This window comes from Choristoneura fumiferana, chromosome Z (genome assembly GCF_025370935.1).
Source record: "Choristoneura fumiferana chromosome Z, NRCan_CFum_1, whole genome shotgun sequence".
NCBI classification, from domain to species: Eukaryota; Metazoa; Arthropoda; class Insecta; order Lepidoptera; family Tortricidae; genus Choristoneura; species Choristoneura fumiferana.
Window position 1 is genome coordinate 30,299,187 of NC_133472.1, and position 23,747 is coordinate 30,322,933.

A 23,747-nucleotide genomic window follows, 5' to 3' on the forward strand; every position below is an offset into this window, starting at 1 on the left:
ACTAAATGTCAGTGGTCGGGTTAATGGAGTCTTTGTTTACACTTTTTATAAATTGGATTGAAATACAATATATCTACTTTATTATAATTTGGAACTCAAAAGTCTACCCCGCGATAATCCGTATGAAGATATTTGATGACGATTCAATAAATTACAAGCATTCGTTATAATTTAATACAGCGTTACAAATAATTGAATAATCGCCCCATTAGACAGTTTGATTCGATATAAATAATTTTGTTCATAAGCGTACATTTCCGTTTAAAATTAATTACCTTAGTGTCAATTGAAAATAATAATTACAACTTTACTACCTAACTTACACCAGTTTCGTGGTTACATAAGATCTTAGGCGTACGTCAAACCTACTTAACAGCAATGATATAATTTTTATAATTGAATTAACATCATTAAAATCTCTATCTATGTTCCTTATAGGGTTTACTCACTAATGAACCTTTACAATATGAATAACTGTCAAAATGTAAGTTAGTAATAGAAATGACTTAGCGCGTAAATTTGTTAAGATATTCTTACGGCGTCAGTGTGTTTATTTATAATATGTATTTAATTAAAAAACATACACGGCTTGATACGGCTTTAATGCCCCTTAAACAAGAAATATTATCATTTTTTTTATATATTTTCCAAATAATAATATATTATGTGCATGTTTAATATATTACTATATACGCTTCATCCAGCAATTTCGAACAATTGAGACACATTTAATAAATACGATAAGCAGCAGCAGATATATCTACACGAGCCAAGTGTTCATAAAGACATATGTATACGTTTCAATCGTCTCGAAGTTATTGACAGCTAAGTCAGCATTTTCACGTGAGCTTTCACTACGTTAAAAATATCTGAACAGTTTATTTTTTCATTAATACCTACTAACACATCTATTTTGTCATAACGGCAATAACAACTAGAAAATCAGTGGTTACTAAGCAGTCAAGCTGTTATTAATAACTACACGCACTACCGACCACAAACACGTCAAAACCTAAGATGCCACCAGTTGCTAAGCAGTTACTATTTCAATGGTAACTATATAAGCATCAACATTCTATCTAATTATCAATAGGTATAAGGATAGTATTATTATCAAATAATCATGTGTTCAATATGTGGAAATCTTCCCGAGGTAAAACTCTTTGTGAAAATTTTGTTAATTCGATGAGAGAGCATTTACAAAACGTGTCAATGTTGAAGGGAGTTACAAGCGATTTTGAACTAAGAAACCCAAAATGCCCAAAACCTCTTATAAAATAAATACGTATTTAACTCTTACCCCCTGTTTCACCATCCATTGATTAAATTTATCTGACGTATAAATGTGATGCCGTCTTTATTTGTTTTGTTCGAATAGACGGCGACGGCATCACATTTAGGTATCCGCCAATTAAAATTAATCAATGGTTGGTGAAACAGCCCCTTAATTTACTATACTACAGGGCCTATAGCATAGTATAAGCTGTACCATATTAATAGAATATGTCGTAGTTATTTTTATTTTTAAGCTATCAAAAAGTATAGGTAATACAAAGTAAGTATAGGGGTACCTAGTAGCAGAATCAAATCAAATACATAATAATATGTACGACTACACGGGTAGCAGTACCTAATCATCAAATGGCATTCCGTACAGTGTAATCTAAGCAGCACAGTAGCACTAGATTACGTAGGGCAAGTTTTAAGCGTGAGTTATGATTGGGTGACACTCTTTCCCGGCCCGGATAATACCGACATGGAAATACCGACCCTGTTTTTTGCCTACACGCCCATAGAAACTGACGTGAGCTTCTATGAGCGTGTACACGAAAATAAGGGTCGGTAGTTTCATCCCGGTATTATCCGGGCCGGGAAAGAGTGTCACCCTTATGGTTATATAATATTTCGATGGTTTTGCTATACTAATCCCAAGAAGAGATCCCTTTAGGGGATAAGTTGGCCTTTGTACATCTTATTATCCTGTGTTCTGTTATTTTCATGTGTTTTTATGTACAATAAAGAGTTTTACAATACAATACTAATTTGTCGATCATTCACAAATTTCTTAAAAAACAAGTGCTATATTATGTTGAAGAAAGTTTGAGAAAAAACGTAAAAATTAATGCGAAACCAACTTAAAAAAAAATAAGAAGCCATTAAAATAAAAATTAAACTCGAAAAAAAAACTGTTATCTCTACGGGTATGTCGATTTGATCCCGTGGTCTCTGATTTGAAAAGCAAACGAATGTTATTGAGACCAGAACGTGCCTTGACAAATGGCTCTATATTCAGCTTCATCTAGCTTTCGCTGTGTCAGGCGTTTCGACAATTCTGCTGAAAAATAAATAAGTTACAGTAAGTTGACCGAGAGGCATCTGTCAAATGATCGAAGAGAAAAACGTGAGACAGGTGATGACAAAACTGTACCTCTACTGTTTTCGATAATTGTGAAATCGCTTGCCTGAAGTTAGCATGGCTATTTTTTTATCAACATTCGCCAATAGGTATATGCTTTAAACGTATATTTTTCCATGTTGTTCAGATATAATTGATATGTTAACTGCTTAGATACCAGTGGTTTTTTGACAGCTAAGGTATCGATGACTTGTTATGTGTGTAGAAATGAATGAATATCGACTGTTTAGATATTTGTGACACGTTGAGCACCCACAAGCAAAATTGTTGACTGTCAACAACTTTTTGACAATTGACACGTTTGGGCACCTAGAGTGTATTTGAAGGGTCCACGGAAAGAACGTGTCTAGTCACTTAAGCAACTTTTTGAATTACAGCGGTTTGAAAGTTAGTCATCACGAACAAATTGACAAGATTTCATATTTATAAGCAGTTTAATACATCAGTGTTTATAAGACTATAATTTGATTCGTTCTCTGTATTCTGGTTGGAAAGAGAAAGACGCTGATGTTTTTATAATTTCGCTACGATTAGTAATTAATTTATTAAAAAAAAATGTACTTATTCTAAAAGGGCATAACTCCAAAACTACCACACAATAGATCCATTACTTTTGTTTACTCTCTATTAAAAAAAAGATCACGTAAATCTGACGTAAAAGTGTTCAAAATAATGAGAGCTCCTTTTTCTGGTGAAAAAGGCAAAGGAATCATATCTATTATACCACCACCACACCACAGGGTAGTGTTGGCAAATAAATATGGAGAAATAAATTAATATGATAAATATTTTCCCATGTTCAGGAGGCAAAACTTTCGATTCCTGTAGTAATTTAGAGGTGTTCAAAAAATGAAATCTTGTCAATTACTATAGTTGCCATTTATTTAAACACACAACACTCAAACATCACGCCTGTATTCCTAAATGGGGTAGGCAGAGCACACGAAACGTTACCGCTTCGGAGCCACTTTTATCAATTTTAGGTTTTAAGTTTGACAAAAACGGTACAATAGTGATAAGTTGCTAGCCTGTCGCCTACGGTATACCTAAACCTATATCCTCAGTCGCCTCTTACGACATCCACGGAAGAAATGGAGAGGTTATTTAAAAAAAGTAAAAAAAAATAATTATTTTCAGATATCCATATTTAATTCAATGGTAAGTCATAGTACATACTTTGCAAACTCTACATTTTGAGATTAAAATCTCAACTAAAAAAATAAGGTTACGACATGTTCTTTCCGTGGACCTTTCATATAGCGACTTTTGCTGCTGACTGTAACAACACGTCCTACAATGTCACTAAGAAGCCGATCATAGAACTTATAGAAGTTCGCGATCGATCGTTCGATCGGTTCATAGGAACCGATTAATTTCTATGATCTCTTAAAGTATAATCGGTGCTATCAGGATTTATCTAGAATGCCAGAACCAACACATACACCCTTTTTAAACGATGTCAAGATATAAATTAATCTACACGACACTGAGAATTTACTTACAGATATAGTCGAACCTATTAACACCGGAACAGTCTAGGGGCTTATAAATATCTAGAAACTCAATGTTTATAATGGCGGCTGTACTTATATTGCGATAGTATAAAACCTTTTGTTATAAATTAAATCTAGAAAGCTACCAAAAACCGTTTAAAGTATAGGGTGCAGTTGGAATATTTGTTGAGTATTTTGATACAAGTGTTTATTGATTAGGCTAAAATATTCAATAACAAGCAACAGTTGAGATTTTACGAAACTATTGTGCTGGGCTCAGAAGCTTCTGATGTCAATCTGGTACATATCTCTCTACTAGCCTTAATTCACGCGTCTTTTCTAAATTTGTTAGCCTATCTATCTAAGTTTCAAACGACCCTCACATTACCTACAGTCCTATTGAAGTTATGATTGATATTATATTTTAAATTTAATTCGAAGGCCTCATTTTAAAGCAACGAGGGAATTAGTGTTAAATTGTAGTAGTACCTTAACCATCAAAGCAAAAGAAAGATATACTGTCAGCCTTTGAATCGACCTCCTCTAATTCGCATACTATAATATACGAAACACACAAAGCTCTAGAAAGCCGTTGATATCCTGGTGGATGCTGGTGCATAAGACAGCTTATTAAGGACATATTGAGGTCTACAATGGCTATAAAGCCAGCCGTTAAAAATGTCCAGACACAGATTTTGTCGTCAATGTAAACAAGATATGTAGAACTTTGTTTCTTTTTTGTCTGTACAATGTAAAAGTGACCAATCAAATTGCACGTTCACAAATTCGCCTCCTCGGAGCTACAAAAAGGATTGACGTGAGTGTACCTAAGCGACAATATTGTTTTTGACGTGATTTTGTGACGATTAAGGTACTATCATTAACAGCATTATTCCTTAGAGGCACGCATCTATGCGGCACCGCGCTGCACGCCGAGGCTCCTAGACAAGACACATATTTCATCTTATTGTAACGGATAAGACTTGCGTGTAAAACAGAGAGATAACTTCGCTTGCGTCGAGCAGCTTCAACACTTGCTGGAATCTTGTCTAAGAGCACTGGAGCGAGCCACACTAATAACCAACCGTGACCAAACTGGACATCAATACTTAACTTGTATTCGTACTCATTTAACCAATATCAATATAGTTTTTATATCTTTACTTTTAGAATTACCGTTAATGATTTTAAATGTAGCAAAAATAGCATAGGATCTCTTCAGACACGTTTCAACAACATTTTACTTGCTAATAGAAATGGTGACACTCAGTTAGTTATTACCGCTAAGTCTGTAAATTGCTTAATACCTATTCAAAATTTCAATACGTCTTTTCAGTCCTATAAACGATAAATGTCCGAACGCCAGCACGCGTTAACGATACTACGCTTTTATTTAACAGAATATTTAATTAGGTGTCTTTAATCATTTGGGTGGTAAGCCCAGCCGGATACAATTAATAGTCAAAAGTTTCTAAAGACTATTATAAATCAAGCCCAAAAAACTCGGATTTAAAACTTAAATTTGCAACGTGTAGCAATGAACACATGAACAAGTACAATAACTAATGTTGGTACAGCCTCCCTACAGTCTGTAAGTAAACTTGAAATAATCTGGGGCTGGATTTACTATACCATATCAATAAATCTGATAATTACAAGACATAAAATTATGTTCGGGTGCATTCGGATATAAGTACGAAAATATTCGAGATGCAAAGACTGAATAGTTCAAGTGTATGTAGTTCAATATCATAAACAGTCCCCGCATTACTCGCTTTGCTTAAGTACCAGTCCGTACACAGGTAACTTAACAACATATAGGCCCGTAAAGCACCACCTGAAGTTATTTCCTAATATTGTACGATGTTATTCGATTAGGCCTCCAAACTTTAAAAACCATCATTCGCCTTCAAAAATTGAATCGAATTTCAAATATTTTGACAGAAGCATGAGATTGCAAATGGTCCTTACTCGTAAAATACAAGAACGCAAATCAACAATCGCTTCTTGCATTTAATACTACCTAATACAAAAAGTTAACATGAATTACATATATAACATACAGTTTGAGTGAAATCAATCAAATTAAAGCAATTTAGGTAAGTTCGTGACAGACTCCCACTATCACTAGTACCAGTATTGGTTCTAGAAATTACTATCTTCTTACTAGCATTGGAGCCAGTCGGAATCGGTTACAATTTACAAGCGGTAGTCTTTGTTTAACAATATGCATTAAAAAGAGACTACCGTTTGTAAATTGTAGCTTCGTGAAATGGGCCACTGATCGCTCCGTTCAGTTGTAACAATACAGTTGTTTTGCGCCTAACCTAAATGATATTTGACACACGCAATCAATTCATGTGCTGGGAGGTCGAATACTTGATCGTCCTCGGGGTCTTCTTCGACTTCGCACGGGGGCGTGGATGCGGGGGTCGCAGGGGTCGCGGGGACGCGGTCGGGGGTCGGAGACTCGTCGAGGGTGATGTTGGGGCTCGAGTCGCTTCGGCCCTGGGACCGGGGGCGCCGCGAGCCCTCCTGTCATGTTTCCTCACGGCGGATGTTCACGATGGCCGCTCGGCACATAGGACACTCTTTGAGCTGAGATGTGCAGACGGAGCAAAATCCTCTGTGGAAAGATAATGCCGAACTTCTTATCTCGAAACTGGACTGGCAGGCTACAAATGTAAAGCCAATAGGGTAGATGACACCATAAGGCAATAAGTCAGAGACGCGACCTTAAAACAACACTTTATTTTAGCCATTAAAACCAGATGAATTATCAATTGAGTAGAAAATCAGATTTTAGTTCATTTAAAACAAATAGTTAGTCGATTGAGTTGGAAAATAAGTGACGTCATAACCTAGCTATTGCTATACACAATCTACGGGAGAATCGTATTTGACAGCTAGTCAGGCTAAAAGTAGATTGATATTGTCATCATTCATAGCCAATTTTTGTTATTTCTGTTTTCAAGCAATAAGAAATAAATAAAAAGACATTTCTCATTAACAACAAACGCTTTAAAAAAAATTACTACTTTTTAGCAATACACAGATTTTTACCAATTTCGAATGTATGAAGAGTGATGTGATCCGATTACAGAAATCGGGTCCCTGGGCTAGTGCCCATTATAGTCAAGTGAGCCAATCGTAGTTAATGTTGTCATTAAGCACGGCCCCTGTCCCTGGCCAATAAAATGTACATCATTTTCTTACCTATGTCCACAGGGTTCTAGCACACAGCAAGCAGTATCATCAAAGCAAAGCGTGCACGAATCTTCCTTCACGCTCGAACACCTGAGCTGTTCCAAGTATATCCTTCGAGGTATAACCTGCGAGCAAAATAGTGGCGTTAATAATGTAAATGTTTAACAGGTAATTTGGAGTAAGTATAATGTTCTGTCTGGTAAACCCAAGTGGCTGCGGCTAATTTTATCGCTATATGCGTCCTGTTTCAACCATATCGTCATGAAAGAGATGCACTCAACGACGCACGAAGAATGGCTGTCCATGTTAACTGTTCATACTTGTATTTATACTAGTATAATAAAGGAATAAACTTCATTTCTGTGTTTGTTATTATATATGGGAAGCCCTATAATCAATGAAACAATAAAAAAATCAGTAATGGAAATTTTTTGACAACGATATTCTTTCCGAAAGCGCTGGTGGATTAAAAATACATTTTATTTGCAAAATAAAGCTTTTATTTAATTTTTTTTCAGTGACGATAATAATAAAAACAGAAAATAATTAGGTGTACAATTCATAATAGTTAACTTCCGTGTCAATGATAAATAGTTACTTAAGAAGTGAAAGAAAATCAAGTTCGAAGATTCCGTTTGTGAAGCTGATGCTACGTTTACACGCTTGCCGAGACTTGCCAAACGTCTACAAACTTCAAACCTGTACAAACGCTTGAATGCCATTTACACGCTTGCAAGTGCGTTTGCGTATTCCGGACAGGCAAGCATGGCAGACGTGGATCTTGGCGTGAGCCTGTAAGCGACACTAAACACGAGCCAAAGTGTAAACACGCCGCAACGCATGCCGCAAGCTTCCTTTGATCTGTATTCAAAAACCAACACTGGCCCGGATCGGCGGCAAGCTCTGGAAAGCTCACGCAAGCCTATCCAAACGCCCCCGTATAGGTATACGCTTGTGCTTGTCGAAGCTTGGCAAGCGTGTAAACGTAGCATAATCTATGCGTGTCAAAAATGTTAATGGAAATATTCAAATTTTAAAATCGCAACTCTATCTATACTAATCTATACTTATATTATAAAAAGAAAAGATTTGGATTTTTGGATATTTGTTAAAAATTAACTCAAAAACTACTGGACCGATTTATAAATTCTTTCACTATTAGAATGCTAAACTATTCCAAAGTGCCATAGGCTATATTTATTTCCAGAAAAAATAGGGTTCGGTACTAAAACTTCAATAATTTACATACCTAAAAGTAAAAAAAAAAACCGGCCAAGAGCGTGTCGGACACGCCCGATAGGGTTCCGTAGCCATTATGAAAAAAATCAAGTAATATTATGTGCGTTATAACACAATTAAAACACTTACTACAGTCTTAAAAACTATTAAGTACCAGAAAAAGAGCGTATCTTCACTGCACTTACGTTCTTTTGTTGAGAAGCGCAGTTTTTCGACAATAACTCAAAATCCGATCATGTTGAAACCAATTTTCGTTGAAAGTATTTATTAAGCGTTACCTTTCCATATTTTTTGGACAAACGGTTTACAAGATAGAGGGGGGGGGTCCGTTTTTGCCATTTTGGCTCCGGAACCCTAAAAAGTTGCCCTAAAACATCTTTCATCGCATGCGCAGTGGAAACTATTGATGATAGAACAAAAAAATGTTAAACAATATCAATATCTACAAAAAATGTCACTGCAACTACTTTTTTACATTTTAACAGTTGACTGAAATGCCCACTAAAATCAGACTAATTGTATTAATCCTTATCCAAATATAATTTCATATACAAGACGGTTTCAATACCTGTAGATTACTTTTTGAATTATTCAAATCGGATATTCCATTTAAAATACATTACGAATTAAAAAATATAAATCTAACCAAAAAATGCATTTTTGCGCCCCGGTTTAGCGCGGGTCGGGTGTTGTTTTTGGGAATTGGAGCTGAAAAATGTGTGTGTGAAGTGCCCTCGATTAGAGACCTTGTTAGAGTTCTGTGCCCAAAGGGTAATAAAACCGGGGCCTATTACTAAGACTCCACTGTCCGTCTGTTTGTCTGTCACTAGGCTGACCGTGATAGCTAAACAGTTTTCACAGATGATGTATTTCTGTTGCCGTTATAACAACAAATACTAAAAACAGAATAAAATAAATATTTCAGGGGTGCTCGTTACGGCAATAAGTAGGTTTTTCATTCAATTTAAAAATAAATAATCAAATTAAAGTAGAATAAATATTTAAGGGGGCTCTAGTACGGCAAACGTGGTTTTTTATTGTCGATTATTGCTAATGTCTAATGTTGTATAGGTACGGAACCCTTCGTGCGGGAGTCCGACTCGCACTTGGCCGGTTTTTTTATTTTGCCCGTGCGAAGCCGGGGCGGGTCGCTAGTAAGTGTAATACATTGCTGGCTTATGCTTTTGTAGGTTCATCATTACGATATGGTATTATATACTGGGGTAATTCGACTGATAGGGATATCGTTTTCAAAGAGCAATTTGTGGACTAAAGCAAACTGATACTTGTAGACCATATTTTAAAAAACTGGGTATCTTCACATTACCATTCCTCTTCATTTACGAATCAGCTGTGTTTGTCAAAACAAACCCAAATCTATTCAGAACAGTTTCTGAGGTCTTGAATAGAAACTCTAGGTATGGCCAAAATCTCCACGGTGTATATGCCAAGACAGCGCTAATGCGGAAAAGCATATTGTGCCTAGCAAGTAAGATATATAATAAGATCCCGAGTCATATAAAAGCCTTACAAGTTCAACAATTTAAAAATGAGTTATGTAAATTATTAATTGACAATTGTTACTATTCAATTCATGATTTCTTGACATTTAAAATAGTATAATGACATTTTCATTTAATGAGTGACTTATTAAGATATAATTTAATCCTGTTTTATTAATTAAATTTTGTTATTCAATTTAATAATGATATTTTTTTTCTTGTACAGTTCTATCTGATATTTTGTTATTTTAATCTCTCTCTTATTTTAAATTATTTTTGTACGCCAATTGGCAAAACATGGTGAGACGATAATATTTTATTTTACCACTGTATATACTTATACCTATGTTTAACAAATAAAATACTTTGACTTTGACTTTGAATAGTCCATCACATCATAACTGGTGTGGTTGCTTAGCAAGCTACAGCTACTCGAATAATTTAATCCTACTTATTGTGATAACCCGGCTTAAAGGTTGAGTCGAGATCTGACCTTGAAAGCCTTCCACTGGACGCGCATGCGCTCTTATCACTATCGGCCACGTGGCTCCCACGCTCTTCCCAACATCCGCTTAACCTTCCCTTGTTGCAGTCAGCATTTGTCGCACAATATCAAAAGAAATCTTGAAAAGGCAACAGAGGCTCCCTGCGACAGGGTTCTACCGAGAGTCACGTACGAACTTGTCAAGGTATAGAGAATCGTTTCCAAAGTGTCTATATTGGCACGATCCAGTACTACTTATTTTTTACGATTGCCGATTTACCCTAATATTATATATAAAGCTAGAAACACACTGAAGCCGGAGGCGGAGCGGTGCGGCGCGGCACGGAGGCGGTGCCGGTTGTAATATTCGAGCTAGGTGAAGGTGCTCTTTCATGTTAGCTCGAATATTACGTACAACCGGTACCGCCTCCGCGCCGCGCCGCACCGCCCCGCCACCGCTCTCTGTGTTTCAAGCTTAAGTGACGAAACATGTTTACAGTTTTACGAGGAAATACGGTCAGCGAGCCGTTTGAATAATATGTAGGTATTGTTTAAAATATTACTGTTTACCCCCCTCACTCAAATATCTCAGAACGAGCATGAACGGGCCAACTGGAACCCAGATTGATCATACCTACAAAAAACTGTCAAAAACAGCATTTCGTAGTCCGTTATTTCTTCTTCCAAATTGAAATTTTTTTTTCACAAACTTGTGAGCAAAAATTTGATCAAAAATATTAAATTTTTGCTCACAAGTTTGTGAAAAAAAAATCAATTTGGAAGAAGAAATAACGGACTACGAAATGCTGTTTTTGTATTGGCTGTGTCACTATTTTTTCCTTTTGACATGCGTTAAATTAACTAGACCTGTGATAAAATAATAAAATGACAAAAAAATAAAATATAAAACTAGGTATATGGTAGATCGTATGGTAAAAAAAAATATTCCAGTGTAGTTATCACTTATCAGACGGCGTATTCTCGCAGCATTTTTCAGCTGTCACAGGGACTTCTCGATTATATAGACTTCCGATAGAGATAACCTTTGGAAATCAACTTTTCGTAAATTTTAGATAGGGTAGGGTAGATAATATTTTATCATTTCTTATAAATAAAAACACTAAACTGAACTGATTAAAATATGTGAAATTGTCAACTATTAAGTTTTCATTATTTTCTTTGCAAACCTCTATTTCACATTTTCCATTAGCGAAAACCTATCAGAAAGATATCGTTCTTTAGCGATAAGACCGCCTGTTGTTTCCCTCTACTTATAATCTTCTTTAATATGTTGTGTTCTATAATGTACCGATAAAATATGTATATCGGAAGTATATAAACGAGAAGTCCCTATGACAGCTCAAAAGTGCTAACAGAAAATTCCGGCCCCAGGTAATTATTCAGACGAGGGGTACGTTTGAACGAGATAGCAGCCGCCAGTATTTGTCCATAATACTCAAAAATATAAATATCAATTTTTCCCCTGACATCGAAACAATGCCCAGTGTGTCCCTGCGGCGCTGACGTCATTCGGCCGCGCGTCACGCGCGTGGGAGGCTCGGCATTCGCGAGCCCACTCCATCGCTCCGTCGTTTAATCCGAAACTGAACAATATTGCTGTTCAGACGGTTATAGTTATAAAACGGTTGAACTATAGGTATTGTTATGCTGTTTAAATTTAGATATTTTCGTCATATTGAAATAGTATGAATGAACTAATAACAATTACTTTGCTCAACCGCGACCTTATTATAGCTACTTATATGCAACAAACGTGTGTTCGGTGGCCGGCGAGTAAAGCGTTATTTTAACCGACTTCAAAAAAGGAGGAGGTTCTATGTTCCAATGTTTGTATTTTATTTATGTATGTTCACCGATTACTCAGTCAATTGTGGACCGATTTTCAAAATTATTTTTTTAATCGACAGGGTATTCTTCTGAGGTGGTCTCATTGTTACCAAGTCAAGATCTGATGATGGGATCCTAGGGAAATCGAGGGCAAACCTCAAATTTTATATGGCGATTTGGCATTTTTAGCATTAAGATGAGCATATACATTCAGAAAGTATCATTTGGTAACCTGGACCTGATGAAGAAGACCGTGATGACCAATGGAACTCATCAAAGCTAAGTAATGCTCTCTCGTCTATAAACGATCATGATTAATATACCTAGATAAGCGACTAAGAAGAAGCTTTAAGTTAATGATTCTTTCGAACTGATCTGATGTTGAAGCCAGAAGGTAGGCAACGGAACTCTGTTGTAAAAGCAACTAAGTCGTGTTTGGGCTTAATGGAATCGTTGTGAGATGTACTTTGGCTATGAATCACTAAAAAGTGAAAAATAAAGAAATTTTTTAACAAAAAAGTAAAACCGACTCCAAAAAAATAACAAAAATAACAAAAAATGGAACCGATTACAAAACCCTTGAAAATATTTTTCTAGGTACGTACTAGCTCGAAGTCGGTGACTCAGCATGACCCAGCAGGAGGTATTGATACCGATAGTATGTAAAAGAGGTAGACGACTATTGTCCCACTCCTGCTGGGGCACCGACTTCGTGCTAGTACGTATCTAGAAAAATATTTTCAAGGGTTTTGTAGTCGGTTCCATTTTTTGTTATTTTTTTATTGTCGGTTTAACTTTTTTGTTAAAAAAATTTAGTTTATTGATACTCGTATGCACCTCCGTAAAGTAACATATATTTATATATATATATATATATATATATATATATATATATATTATATATTTTTTATAGTTTATATTATTTATCTTCATTCAGACTAATTGGAAAAACATTTACAGAACAACTAATTGGGGATGTCTGAAAAAAATTACCCATGGTTTTTTTTTGTATAGAAAAGTCAATTATAAAAAACTAATTTCAAATTAAATTATTTCAAATAGTATAAGTAATAGGGTTTTAAGGGAAAACGTTTTTACAAGCTTTTATTCAGTTCCACCTGTCCCATTGTATGTCTGTCTGTCTGTAAACAAATCTTGCAAGTTAAATTCGACCAACTTCCAGTAGTTGGATTGACTTGAATTTTTGTATGCTTATGTAAATAGCGTGACATTACAATAATCTGGTAGTGACATCCTGGTAGTCGGGCCAGGATCGTCTCCACGGGACGGAACTCTTCAACGGTTAATAGCATCGACTTGAAATTTGGTATGCAAATGTAGTTTGGGTGACAATACAAGAATAGTCAACAAAAAGTACAGTCAGCAAAAAAAGCTTATATTAAAAATTAAACTTTTTTATCCTCGATGTTTCAAAACTTCGTTGTGAGAGGCTTGTGCGCAACAATAGGGCGTATACTCGCAAATGTCTGTCTGTATGTGGCATCATAGCTCTCAAACGGATGGACCGATTTCTATTGCGGTTTTTCTTCGTGAAAGCGAGTTTCCTTGCGATGGTTCTTAGCTATGTTTCATTTAAATCGCTTCAGCTGTTTTGAGATTATAAACTTTGAAATGAAAATGTCGGGGATTTTTCAACTATTCTAAGATGGTTATTTCTATGTCCCTTTTTTTAATCCCAAATAAATGGGTGCAAATGTTAAAAAAGTAAATGTCAATATTATTTCGAGGAAAAAGAAAGTATTTTTTTACTAAATCTAAAACCGATAGTCTTTCCGAAACGATGTAGTACAAAATGTTCGTTTGCTTGCAGAAATCTCCTTTAGCGTCCTAAGTCCGAGATCTCAAGAGGAGCAGTCTTTGGTATGCCAAGATAATTCACCTTGCTGAGCTGCCCGTGTGGCAGCTCGCCCTTTCTCCGGTAAGCTGTAAAAGCTAACAGCAACAATCCGTCGGAAAAAAAGCCCTATACAGACCTTATACTGCAGTATAAAATGCAAAATTCAAACTTTGTATCTTGCCGTCCCGCTGACGCTTATATTATTTAATACGAGAGTGAGAGGGACGGTACAATACGAACTTCGAATTTCGTAGTAGCCCCCACAGGCATCGGTGTAATGAAAAATTCTTACTTTCTTTTCATCGTCCGTTAGGTCCCCAAACTGGTTGAACGAAGAGTAAGGCCGGTCGGTGGGTGGGTATCTGAAGGGCTCGTGGCCGAAGTTGAAGCGGCACTGCTGGAATGCCATGAAACTGGCTGCAGCAAAGAATCCTTGTCTGTCAAATAGAATATATGATAAAAAGCGCTACAACTTTCGAGAACTGACACTTTATGATGAAACACACACACACAAACATCACGCCTGTATTCCTAAATGGGGTAGGCAGAGCACACCAAACGTTACCGCTTCGGAGCCACTTTCAGCAATTTTAGGTTTTAAGTTTGACAAAAACGGTACAATAGTGACAGGTAGTGGTAGGCGCTTTATGATGAAAGCTAATACCAAATACACTTGCTACTAGTTATAATCCTAACCCACTGGAGTGGTCCAAGTTTTTATGAAAAAAAAAATACATTTTTTTCCAGTTCTACACAAGTCTTATTTGGTTCGGTTTCTATGGGCACGTTTAGGTCGCTCTTATTAACAGTCGCCACGCAGTTACGATAAATTTTCGAAAAAATCAAGAGCGAGTTCTATTGCGGCTCATTTGACATTGGTTTACTAAAAATGAACGTTTACAAAATATCTGCTTTGTTCTAAAGCCCAATTTACACCGCGAGCGGAGCGGATACATAATGTAATGACTTAGTTTAACGTACAACGATCTGCTGTCTGAAAGTACTTGCACCTATTGTTAAATTTGACTGAAATATTGCAGAAAGGTGTTTAAATTGTGGAAAAAGTAAAACGAAAACATTTTTGGACCACCCTAGGACCTAGATTTTTCATATTCAGATAAGTGCAGTAGGTACAGTCGGAGTAAAAAAAGGTTCGTCACCCTAAGATCTATTTTCCTTTGCTCAGTACGAGCGCTAATCTGCTTTACCGATTGAGTAGGACATACTGCGTCAACCTGTCAACCTGCTAAACAAAATCAGGTGACCATAGCAACCCTACCATTATTTTATTGAAACTTTTACGAAGTTGTTTATTAAAATGGTTTTGTATTGATATGAAACTAGATATATGTTAGAGGTGTATACTATTTTGACCCTTGTTATCATGTCAAGTAAGAATAATTTGATATGCACTTGTCTACTTAGTACTTTGGTTTCAAAACGTACTAAGAGTCTATGACTTTGTAAAGGAATCAATTTAATAACTGACAAAAGTTTTCCTACCCCCACTGTACCTGTGTTAACCCAATGTATGCATACCTAGTTGTTTCAAAAATTTCCTTGCAGGGTGGCAATCGGTGTCCGTTCAGAGAGAATATAACTTCCTTTGTACTCCTCAAGTCTATGAGACAGCCAAGGACGTCTCCTGGTCTCCACTCAGGTATTTCCGTGACCGGTTCCGAACGGGCCTTGTACCATATGAGTTTCCTACAGCCATCGTAAGAGAGGGAGTACAGGTCGTCGCCGATACCATAGCCTTCCTGTTAAGCAAAAGACATTATAAAGTGTTGCACTCTAGGACACGTCAGCTAAGTTAATAACTTTATGGGGATCATCGAGATTCAGCTAATGCGCGTAACGTCATAGATATGTTTGTTTGTTTGTTCTATTCTATTTATTTCATTGCATCAAGAAAACGCGCATTTATATCTTCATTAGTAAATTATATTTACCTACAGATGTAATGAATCTTTGTGCTAACGTATTTTCAAAAATACAAACTGAGACATGGATGCACAGAAAAACCAGAAAAAGAGACCAGCGCTGAGAATCGAACCCAGGTCCTCAGCAATCCGTAGTGAAAATAAAGCAATCTGAGATATGTGTGCATGGGAGGAATACGTGTCTAGACTCCTGTGCAGCGGTGGTGTAGGGGTTATAGCACGTAGCACGGATTGCTGAGGACCTGGGTTCGATTCCCAGCGCTGGTCTCTTTTTCTGGTTTTTCTGTGCATCCATGCCTCAGTTTGTATTTTCGATATGGCTTCACGGGATACCCGGAAAAGTAACGAATTTGGAGTTGAAATAAACAAATACAAAAAGACTCCAAAAAGCCAATCATAACTTTCGTATTTTGTCGGAATAGTTTTTATATATCTTGCTTTCTTGACTAGCTTACTGACATATACCGGGGAGCTAATAGAGGAAGCAGGATAAATACGAACTTATCCGACAATATACGGTGGAAAAACATTATTCACTAGACCAGTACATTTGATGTTTTACTTACATGATTAAGAAAGTGACTATTTTTGGTGGCCCATCCGATTTGCATGACGCCTGGCGTGACCACCACGACTTCGTAGTACCAGCAACCCTCGTCAACCTATATATAATTATATATATAAGGAGCCATTACACTCGACGTACATATCTAATGTCCACTAATTTTTTATATTTAGATTATTTAATTTTAATATTTTAAAACCAAACATTACCTACACTTAGCGACTAGTAAATATAACCATTGATAAATACTTTTTCATCACACTTGCTCGTCAATGATGTTTTGATGCCCATGCCTGTATACTAAAAGACAATGACCTAAATTGTTCCCACGGGAGTTATGGATTTACTAATAGTTTTCCCCCCAGGGGAGTTATGACTTTAGTTTTAAAATTTGCAAACAAGTTAGTAGGTACGTCATTTCAGACTAAAGAGGTTTCAAGTCAGCCAACCACCAGCCAGCTGCACCTATGACTATCTAAATGTCTATAACTTCTTTATGACTGTTTAAATGACTTTGGTTCTCCTCGATTTTTGTTCTTTGAGGGATTAAGCTTCCTTATGAGACCTTTATGCAAGGGATTGGCCTGGCATTGCGCTGGACCGGGAGTTGTGGAGATGAAGAATAGAGGCCTTTGCCCAGCAGTGGGGCACTATTCCAGGCTAGTTAAAAAAAAAACTAAGACCCAGCAACTAAGCAACCACGTCTCAGCTCCGTACATCATCACCGGCAACACAGATTTACGATACATTTACGGTAAGGTACATTAACGGTATTATTTGGCAGACTAACGCATTCTTGTTCTTGTAACTTACCTGAAACGTGCAGCGAACACTCTCAAACGAATATGAGTCACAGCGAGCCTCGAGGCCATTGCAAGAGATCTTCAAATACTCGCTGACATCGTTCGAGTTCAGGATAACGTTGATACTGGACATGTCGACCACTTCGTACGAAAGCTTTCTACCTTCTACTATGACTGAAAAGAAAGAAAATATTCATAAACGTTTGCTACATTTTTACCAGGCTGCTTGGAGTCAAAAGGTGTTATGTTGCTATATCCAGGTCTACGAGTATGTTATATCGAAATAGCCTCGGACGATCTTGGTAATTTAGGCTAGTGTCTTAACCTGTCCTCTCCCAGAGGCACAAATTTGTGCCCAAATTCCTTTGATCCTGTTATCCTGGGAGATGACAGATTAATAGTAGATTATTGTCGTGGCATCGAAGTAGGCAATTACTGGCTGAGTATGAGTATTAATCCGTTTAACTAATACGAAGCCAGCAATTGCTATTCCAGCCGAGACTAATATAAAGCTTTTGTCAAAAATGGTGATTGAAAAAAACTAAATTAAAATAAACTTTTACTCAAAATATATTATTGCATTTAATTTTATTCCAATAAAATGTTTATGCTTGCCCGCCTTTTCTCAATAAAAAAAAAAAACTGCAGGTTTATTTTTCCACCGAAAACACCACAAGCTGTTTCAGACCGAATAAAAAAAGTCCGGAACTCTTAACAAAATAACTGATACTGGTCATTTGAGTTGGCTGTATACGATTTGGGCCAACATTTTCATGACCCTTCTAACTTTTTAAAAAGTTTGCGACTCGACAATAATGTAATTTGTATGCGACATTATTGTCGAGCTAGCGAGTCCGCAATCTTTTTAAACTTTTTAATTTTTCGCTTACCATTTACTATGCACTTCTCCTTCTGATATGTGAAGAATAATGTCAACTCATACGGACATTTTTGAGAAAAAAAAGAAGTTAGTCCCACAGTTACATTATCAAAAAAAAATGAAAACATATATTTTACTTTTGTCTATTAAATAGAAATGACGAAGCTAAACCCATTCAAAGTTCAGCCTGATGTATATAGTGTAAAGTGATGTATCTACATTTATCTAAGCCTAAGCGGTCCTAGGATGAATGTTGCACGATAATATTCACGGGTCGTTTGTCAAGCTTTAGACTTACATAAATTGTCAAGAGCCCACTTGGCACAGAAGCCGACCTGCCGCCAGACTGAGTCGTGGTCTGCAGCAAGCCTCTCAAGCACCAGCAATGGGTTCTCCTTCTCTCTCTCCAAACACTTGTTTATGGTCAGTTTGTTTTCAGTTGTATGCGCAAACTTCTCTAGGGCCAATAAAGCGAAGAGCACTATGCACGCCTCGCGACGTCTCACCTGGAATATACATAGAATAAAAATAATAGCCCAACCTATTTGAGCTAAACGGCTGTAGTTTCAATTCAACGGGACCTGTGACCGTACTCTCAAACGCCAGACCGCTTGCGATCGCATTCACCATCTCTCTCGACCCACATCATGTACCGTGTGACAGAAAGAAGTGGTGAAAACTATTGCGATTCCGAGTGCATTGCACAATAAGGTCTCCGGACAAAATGTGCACAGGTTGTTATTTACATTATTTCGAGTAGCTTCGCTCCCGTTGAAGACAAAATGGGCTAGCTTTCTATCTCGTGGGACCTCACTGATCCTTACAAAGTGGCGTGCAGCTCAGATGGGCAGCACCAGTAAGTATACGGGCAGTCACCCGCCAGCACCAGCAGCAGCGCTGCCTTGCCTCATGGCAACACTAGCGCTGCCTTGCCTCATGGCAAAACTAGCGCTGCCTACCCTCATGGCGACACTAGCGCTGCCTACCCTCATGGCAACACTAGCGCTGCCTTGTCTCATGGCAACACTGGCGCTGCCTACCCTCATGGCAACACTGGTGCTGTCAGGTGCGTGCCCCTGAAGCTACTGGCGCTGCCTACCCTCATGGCAACACTAGCGCTGCGTACTCTCATTGCAACACTAGCGCTGCCTTGTCTCATGGCAACACTAGCGCTGCCTACCCTCATGGCAACACTGGTGCTGTCAGGTGCGTGCCCCTGAAGCTACTGGCGCTGCCTACCCTCATGGCAACACTAGCGCTGCCTACCCTCATGGCAACACTAGCGCTGCCTACTCTCATGGCAACACTGGCGCTGCCTACTCTCATGGCAACACGTATAGAGAATATGATTGCCTTCTTATCACGTAAAAATATCCAGTTCTCATTCGCAGACCATTCTAAATCTACGCGGTGCTATGCTACCCCTCTTTTTGTGTCCGGGGTCGAAAAGTACATAAACTTTGGAGTAAATATTATGATTATTTTACAACGACAGTGAAGCCGTGGGATTAATTTAATTTAGCGATAATATACAGGGTGTAAACGATAATTGATCTCACTCGATTATTTCTAAACTATACAAGATATCTAAAAACTGGTTACTGATATTAATAATAGGTAACAGTAACAGAATATACTGGATCTATCCGAAAATTCAATGTTTCCAGCTTCCATACATTTAGCCACAGAACTACTCGCAATCGCAAACACATACCCCGTCTCTTCAGCTAAATCACTGTCACATACCTACCAGAAACTTTAATTGCATTGATATGCCGTCACTATCATTGTTTCAATCGTTTCTACCTATAAGCATAAAGGTAATTGACGACACTCACCAAAAACGCGATGAGATAGTCAAGAGTGTGTTGAGTAAGGACGGCGACGCTATTAGGACCGGCCAGTTTCTCTGCCAGGCATCCGAGAACCACGCATATGTTGCGTTCTACACGCACATTCAGTTCGCGGGCGGTGGCCCTTTCTGACGAGAGCCCTAACATTTGTGTCACCTGAGAAAGAGAGATGTCACCTGAGAATAAAAGGGCTGTATAATAAGCAGACTTATTTTTATTTCGGGGCCAAAATATTTACAAGTTTAGGAACAGAAAAAAGTCTGTACTAGCCTTCACCCGCGGCTTTGCATGCCTAAATCGTTATGTTTAGCAATTGATTTTATATTCCGGGATTCCGCTAAAAATCCCGTAACATTACATAAAAAACACCCGTGCCATGTCTAACTAAATCTTTTCAGAATTTTCGGAATTTTAAAATGATCCCGTGAGAAGATCGGGATAAAAAGTAAACATGTGTTATTTCAGACATCAAGCGTTTTAGCGTGAATGAGAAAAAAACACACGCGCGCACATTTAAACTTTCGCATTCATAATATTAGTAGGATTAAAATGACAGACATCTTACCTGACAGATACATGTACATCAAATTGAGAAGATACATAGTTGGACTTGGACTATTAGTAACAGAGTATGGAGAATTCCACAAAAACTTAAAACAAGACAAAAAAAATCAATTACTTTACCACTAAATACTACCAACTAATATGTACCTTTATAACGGAGTCCTTAGATGGTAGAGCACAATCGTCAAGCAGTATGGTAATAACAGATGGGCCAAAAGGATCATCGAGCGGTATAACATTGACCATAGACAAGACCACTTGAATCCAGCCCTCTTCTTTGTCTGCTATCCTGTGCAACTTAATCAAGGAGATAGGGGATTCTTCATCACTGTAACACAAGTTTTTTAGTTGTATATTCAGACTTTATTGAGTGTTTTGATATCTAATTATGATTATATTGAAGAGTGTTTACTATGTATTAGACTAGTGTGAGTTTGTAACGAAGCGCCCACGCATTTTGTTGTAAACCTAGTATTTCATAAACATTTTACTAGGCAATGGGAACTGAAGTTGAAATGTCAAAAAAAAATTAAATAGTACTGCATTATGCAAAAAAAATGTGGAAAGATTTAACTGTAATGCTGAGCTGATGATAAAATGATATAATAATATATTTAATTTTTTTTTGCATTAGAAACAAGGTAAGCAATCTTGACATGTCTTTATTGAATAACACTTGAAAAATAAGTCACAGCAAATATGTAATATTTAGCAAGGACTATGATCATTAACATGCTTTTAATAGGTACTGTTTTTTTTTAAAACGCGTTTCTATAAAAAGACTCATCAAGATTGTTTACCTTATTTCTAATGCTTAAAAAACCGGAGTATAGTTAACACAAACCATTAAACATAGGGAACATTTTTTTGTTATACTTAATACTATTTATTAAATAAGTAATTCAAACACATTCACTTTCTCAACTTAATAATAATGATTTAATGTTCACAAAAACTTTTTAAATCTGTTCCTGTGAATTTGATCAGGTGTGAACTGAACAGTTATATAAACTGCCTCTTCAAAATAACTTGCAGTGGCATTTGCAAAATCAACAAGCATGGAGATACACGACTGAAACTTTTTCTGTGTAATTGTTTGGCTCTGATTTGTATTATATTAGTAATAAATAAAAATGAATCGTAAAATGTGTTGCTAAGCGCTAAACTCGGGAATGACTGACCCAATTTCGCTTATTCTTTTTTTGTTGTGTTCGTTACTATCAGGAGAAGGTTTTTATGGAAGAAAATACAGAAAAAATACAACGGGGGCGAAGCCGCGGGCAACAGCTAGTTAGTAATAAAAATGGAGAAATTCTTATTTTCTCTTATTGTTCATAATCACGCATTTGCTAAAAATAGCCTTTGTTACAATTTTACATACAAGAAACCATATTTATCACTTATAGTTAAACCTAAGCTATTTCACAAATGTGTGGCACTTCTTTCTAATTTCGAAATTAATATCATTTGCACAATATTGATAATGTAAAACTGCAAGTGGCTGGTTTTTGTAAATGTTTAAGTAGTATTATGTGATACAGCAACAAAGAAAAAAATATACACATCATTTGGTTAGGCAAGACTTCTTTTTAATTATGCTGCTAAACTATTTCAGTTTAGGTTTAAGGCCAGTAAACATAATGAACAATTAAATCAGAGTGAAAAGAACACATAAGCATTGCAACTAATTACTGGCATGCAATATAGTGTGCTAGAATGTTTTATATGCATTGCAAATGTTAAGTAGATTAACAGATTCATTCAGATTCCTTTGTTTACAATGAGGTGGTATGATCTACATTTAGTACTGCAATACGAAGAAAAATTTACATTACTTTAAAAAAACAATTCTACAAACTATAAATAGTTAAACTATAGAAGCTTCACCAATATATCATGATTTTGCTGGGCTATATGCTGTTAAAAATCAAAGAAACCTAAAAAAATTACATGAAATGTGACAATAGCAATTATGATCGCATTGCAGCCTAAATAATCACAAATAAATAACTCACTTGTCCACAATGGAAGCAATGAGGCCTAGCATTTCTAGCACAAGCTGGTCGACAATCTTTGAAGCCACCAGTTTGCGGTGGCGTTGCCTTGCCTCCACCGCAACTGGCGAGGCGGCCACAGGCTCAGTGCTCAGGGCATACACATCCCCTTCTTCTGGTCCCTTATCCTTACACCAACACACGCCCATTACCTGAAATAGTGATGTGTTTATTATCCATCAACTTGTACATGCAACTACATTAAAAAATATACCAATATAATACTACCTTAACTTTAAAAAAAATCTATGATCACTGAGCCAAGTAGGTAGTTAGTAAAATCTTTCGTCTCACAATGAATTAACTGTTTGCAATATTGTATTTTGATAAATAAATATGGAGATCACAAAAAACAATAACTACCTAGTTTAACTCAATAACGCACAGTAAAATCATAACATAGATCAATGCAGGTCAAACATTTAATATCTTCAAACTACAGCTACTCTTTAGAATAATACCTAGTGCATCTGAATCATTAGTTCAATATATAGATGTCAAAAAGTTTTACTCACTGCAAATTAAAGTCAGGTTTCATAGCACGATACAACTGGATCTTCTGGGCACGGTTTTCGTTATTTATTTTTAACAGGCAGTTTGAAAATGTCAGAAATTGGTTGTAAACACTGAAAGATAGCATTCGCATCGGAATTCACGTATCTCTCACTGACTCCACTCAGCTCAACCAACCGAGTCAACCGATTTTATCCTGTCCAGTTGGTGTTGGTTGGTTTTGGTTGGTTGGTTGCTGCTTGACTGTCACGTCAATCAAACGTCAAAAATGCATAGACAAACTATAGAATATTTTTTTATGATTTAGACAATTTAGCCACAAAACTGTCATCCATACTATGATAAAATAATGATAATATTGGATAATATATTATAAATGCGAAAGTTTGTGTGTTTGTATGATTGTCCGTCTTTCACGTCGGAGATAGTTTATGGGCCAGAGAGTGACATAGGCTACTTTTTATCACGGAAAAATGCACATTTCCCGAGGGAACACCGCGCCGCGCGATAACCGAATTCCAAGTG

The 23,747-nt window shown here is 36.8% G+C and overlaps 1 protein-coding gene across 1 annotated transcript; it reads right to left on the reverse strand.

Annotated features, from left to right (window-relative positions):
• Positions 1-6,106: 6,106 nt before the first annotated feature.
• LOC141433959 (RING finger and SPRY domain-containing protein 1-like) lies at positions 6,107-23,451 on the reverse strand. The gene is made up of 11 exons (XM_074096127.1): positions 23,225-23,451; positions 22,671-22,861; positions 20,803-20,983; positions 20,077-20,247; positions 18,537-18,744; positions 17,369-17,532; positions 16,557-16,652; positions 15,587-15,807; positions 14,340-14,484; positions 7,126-7,241; positions 6,107-6,535 (listed from the first exon to the last, which is right to left on the reverse strand). The coding sequence occupies exons 2-11, from the start codon at positions 22,856-22,858 to the stop codon at positions 6,448-6,450; spliced, it is 1,578 nt and encodes a 525-aa protein (XP_073952228.1). The 5' UTR covers positions 22,859-22,861; positions 23,225-23,451; the 3' UTR covers positions 6,107-6,447.
• Positions 23,452-23,747: the final 296 nt, after the last annotated feature.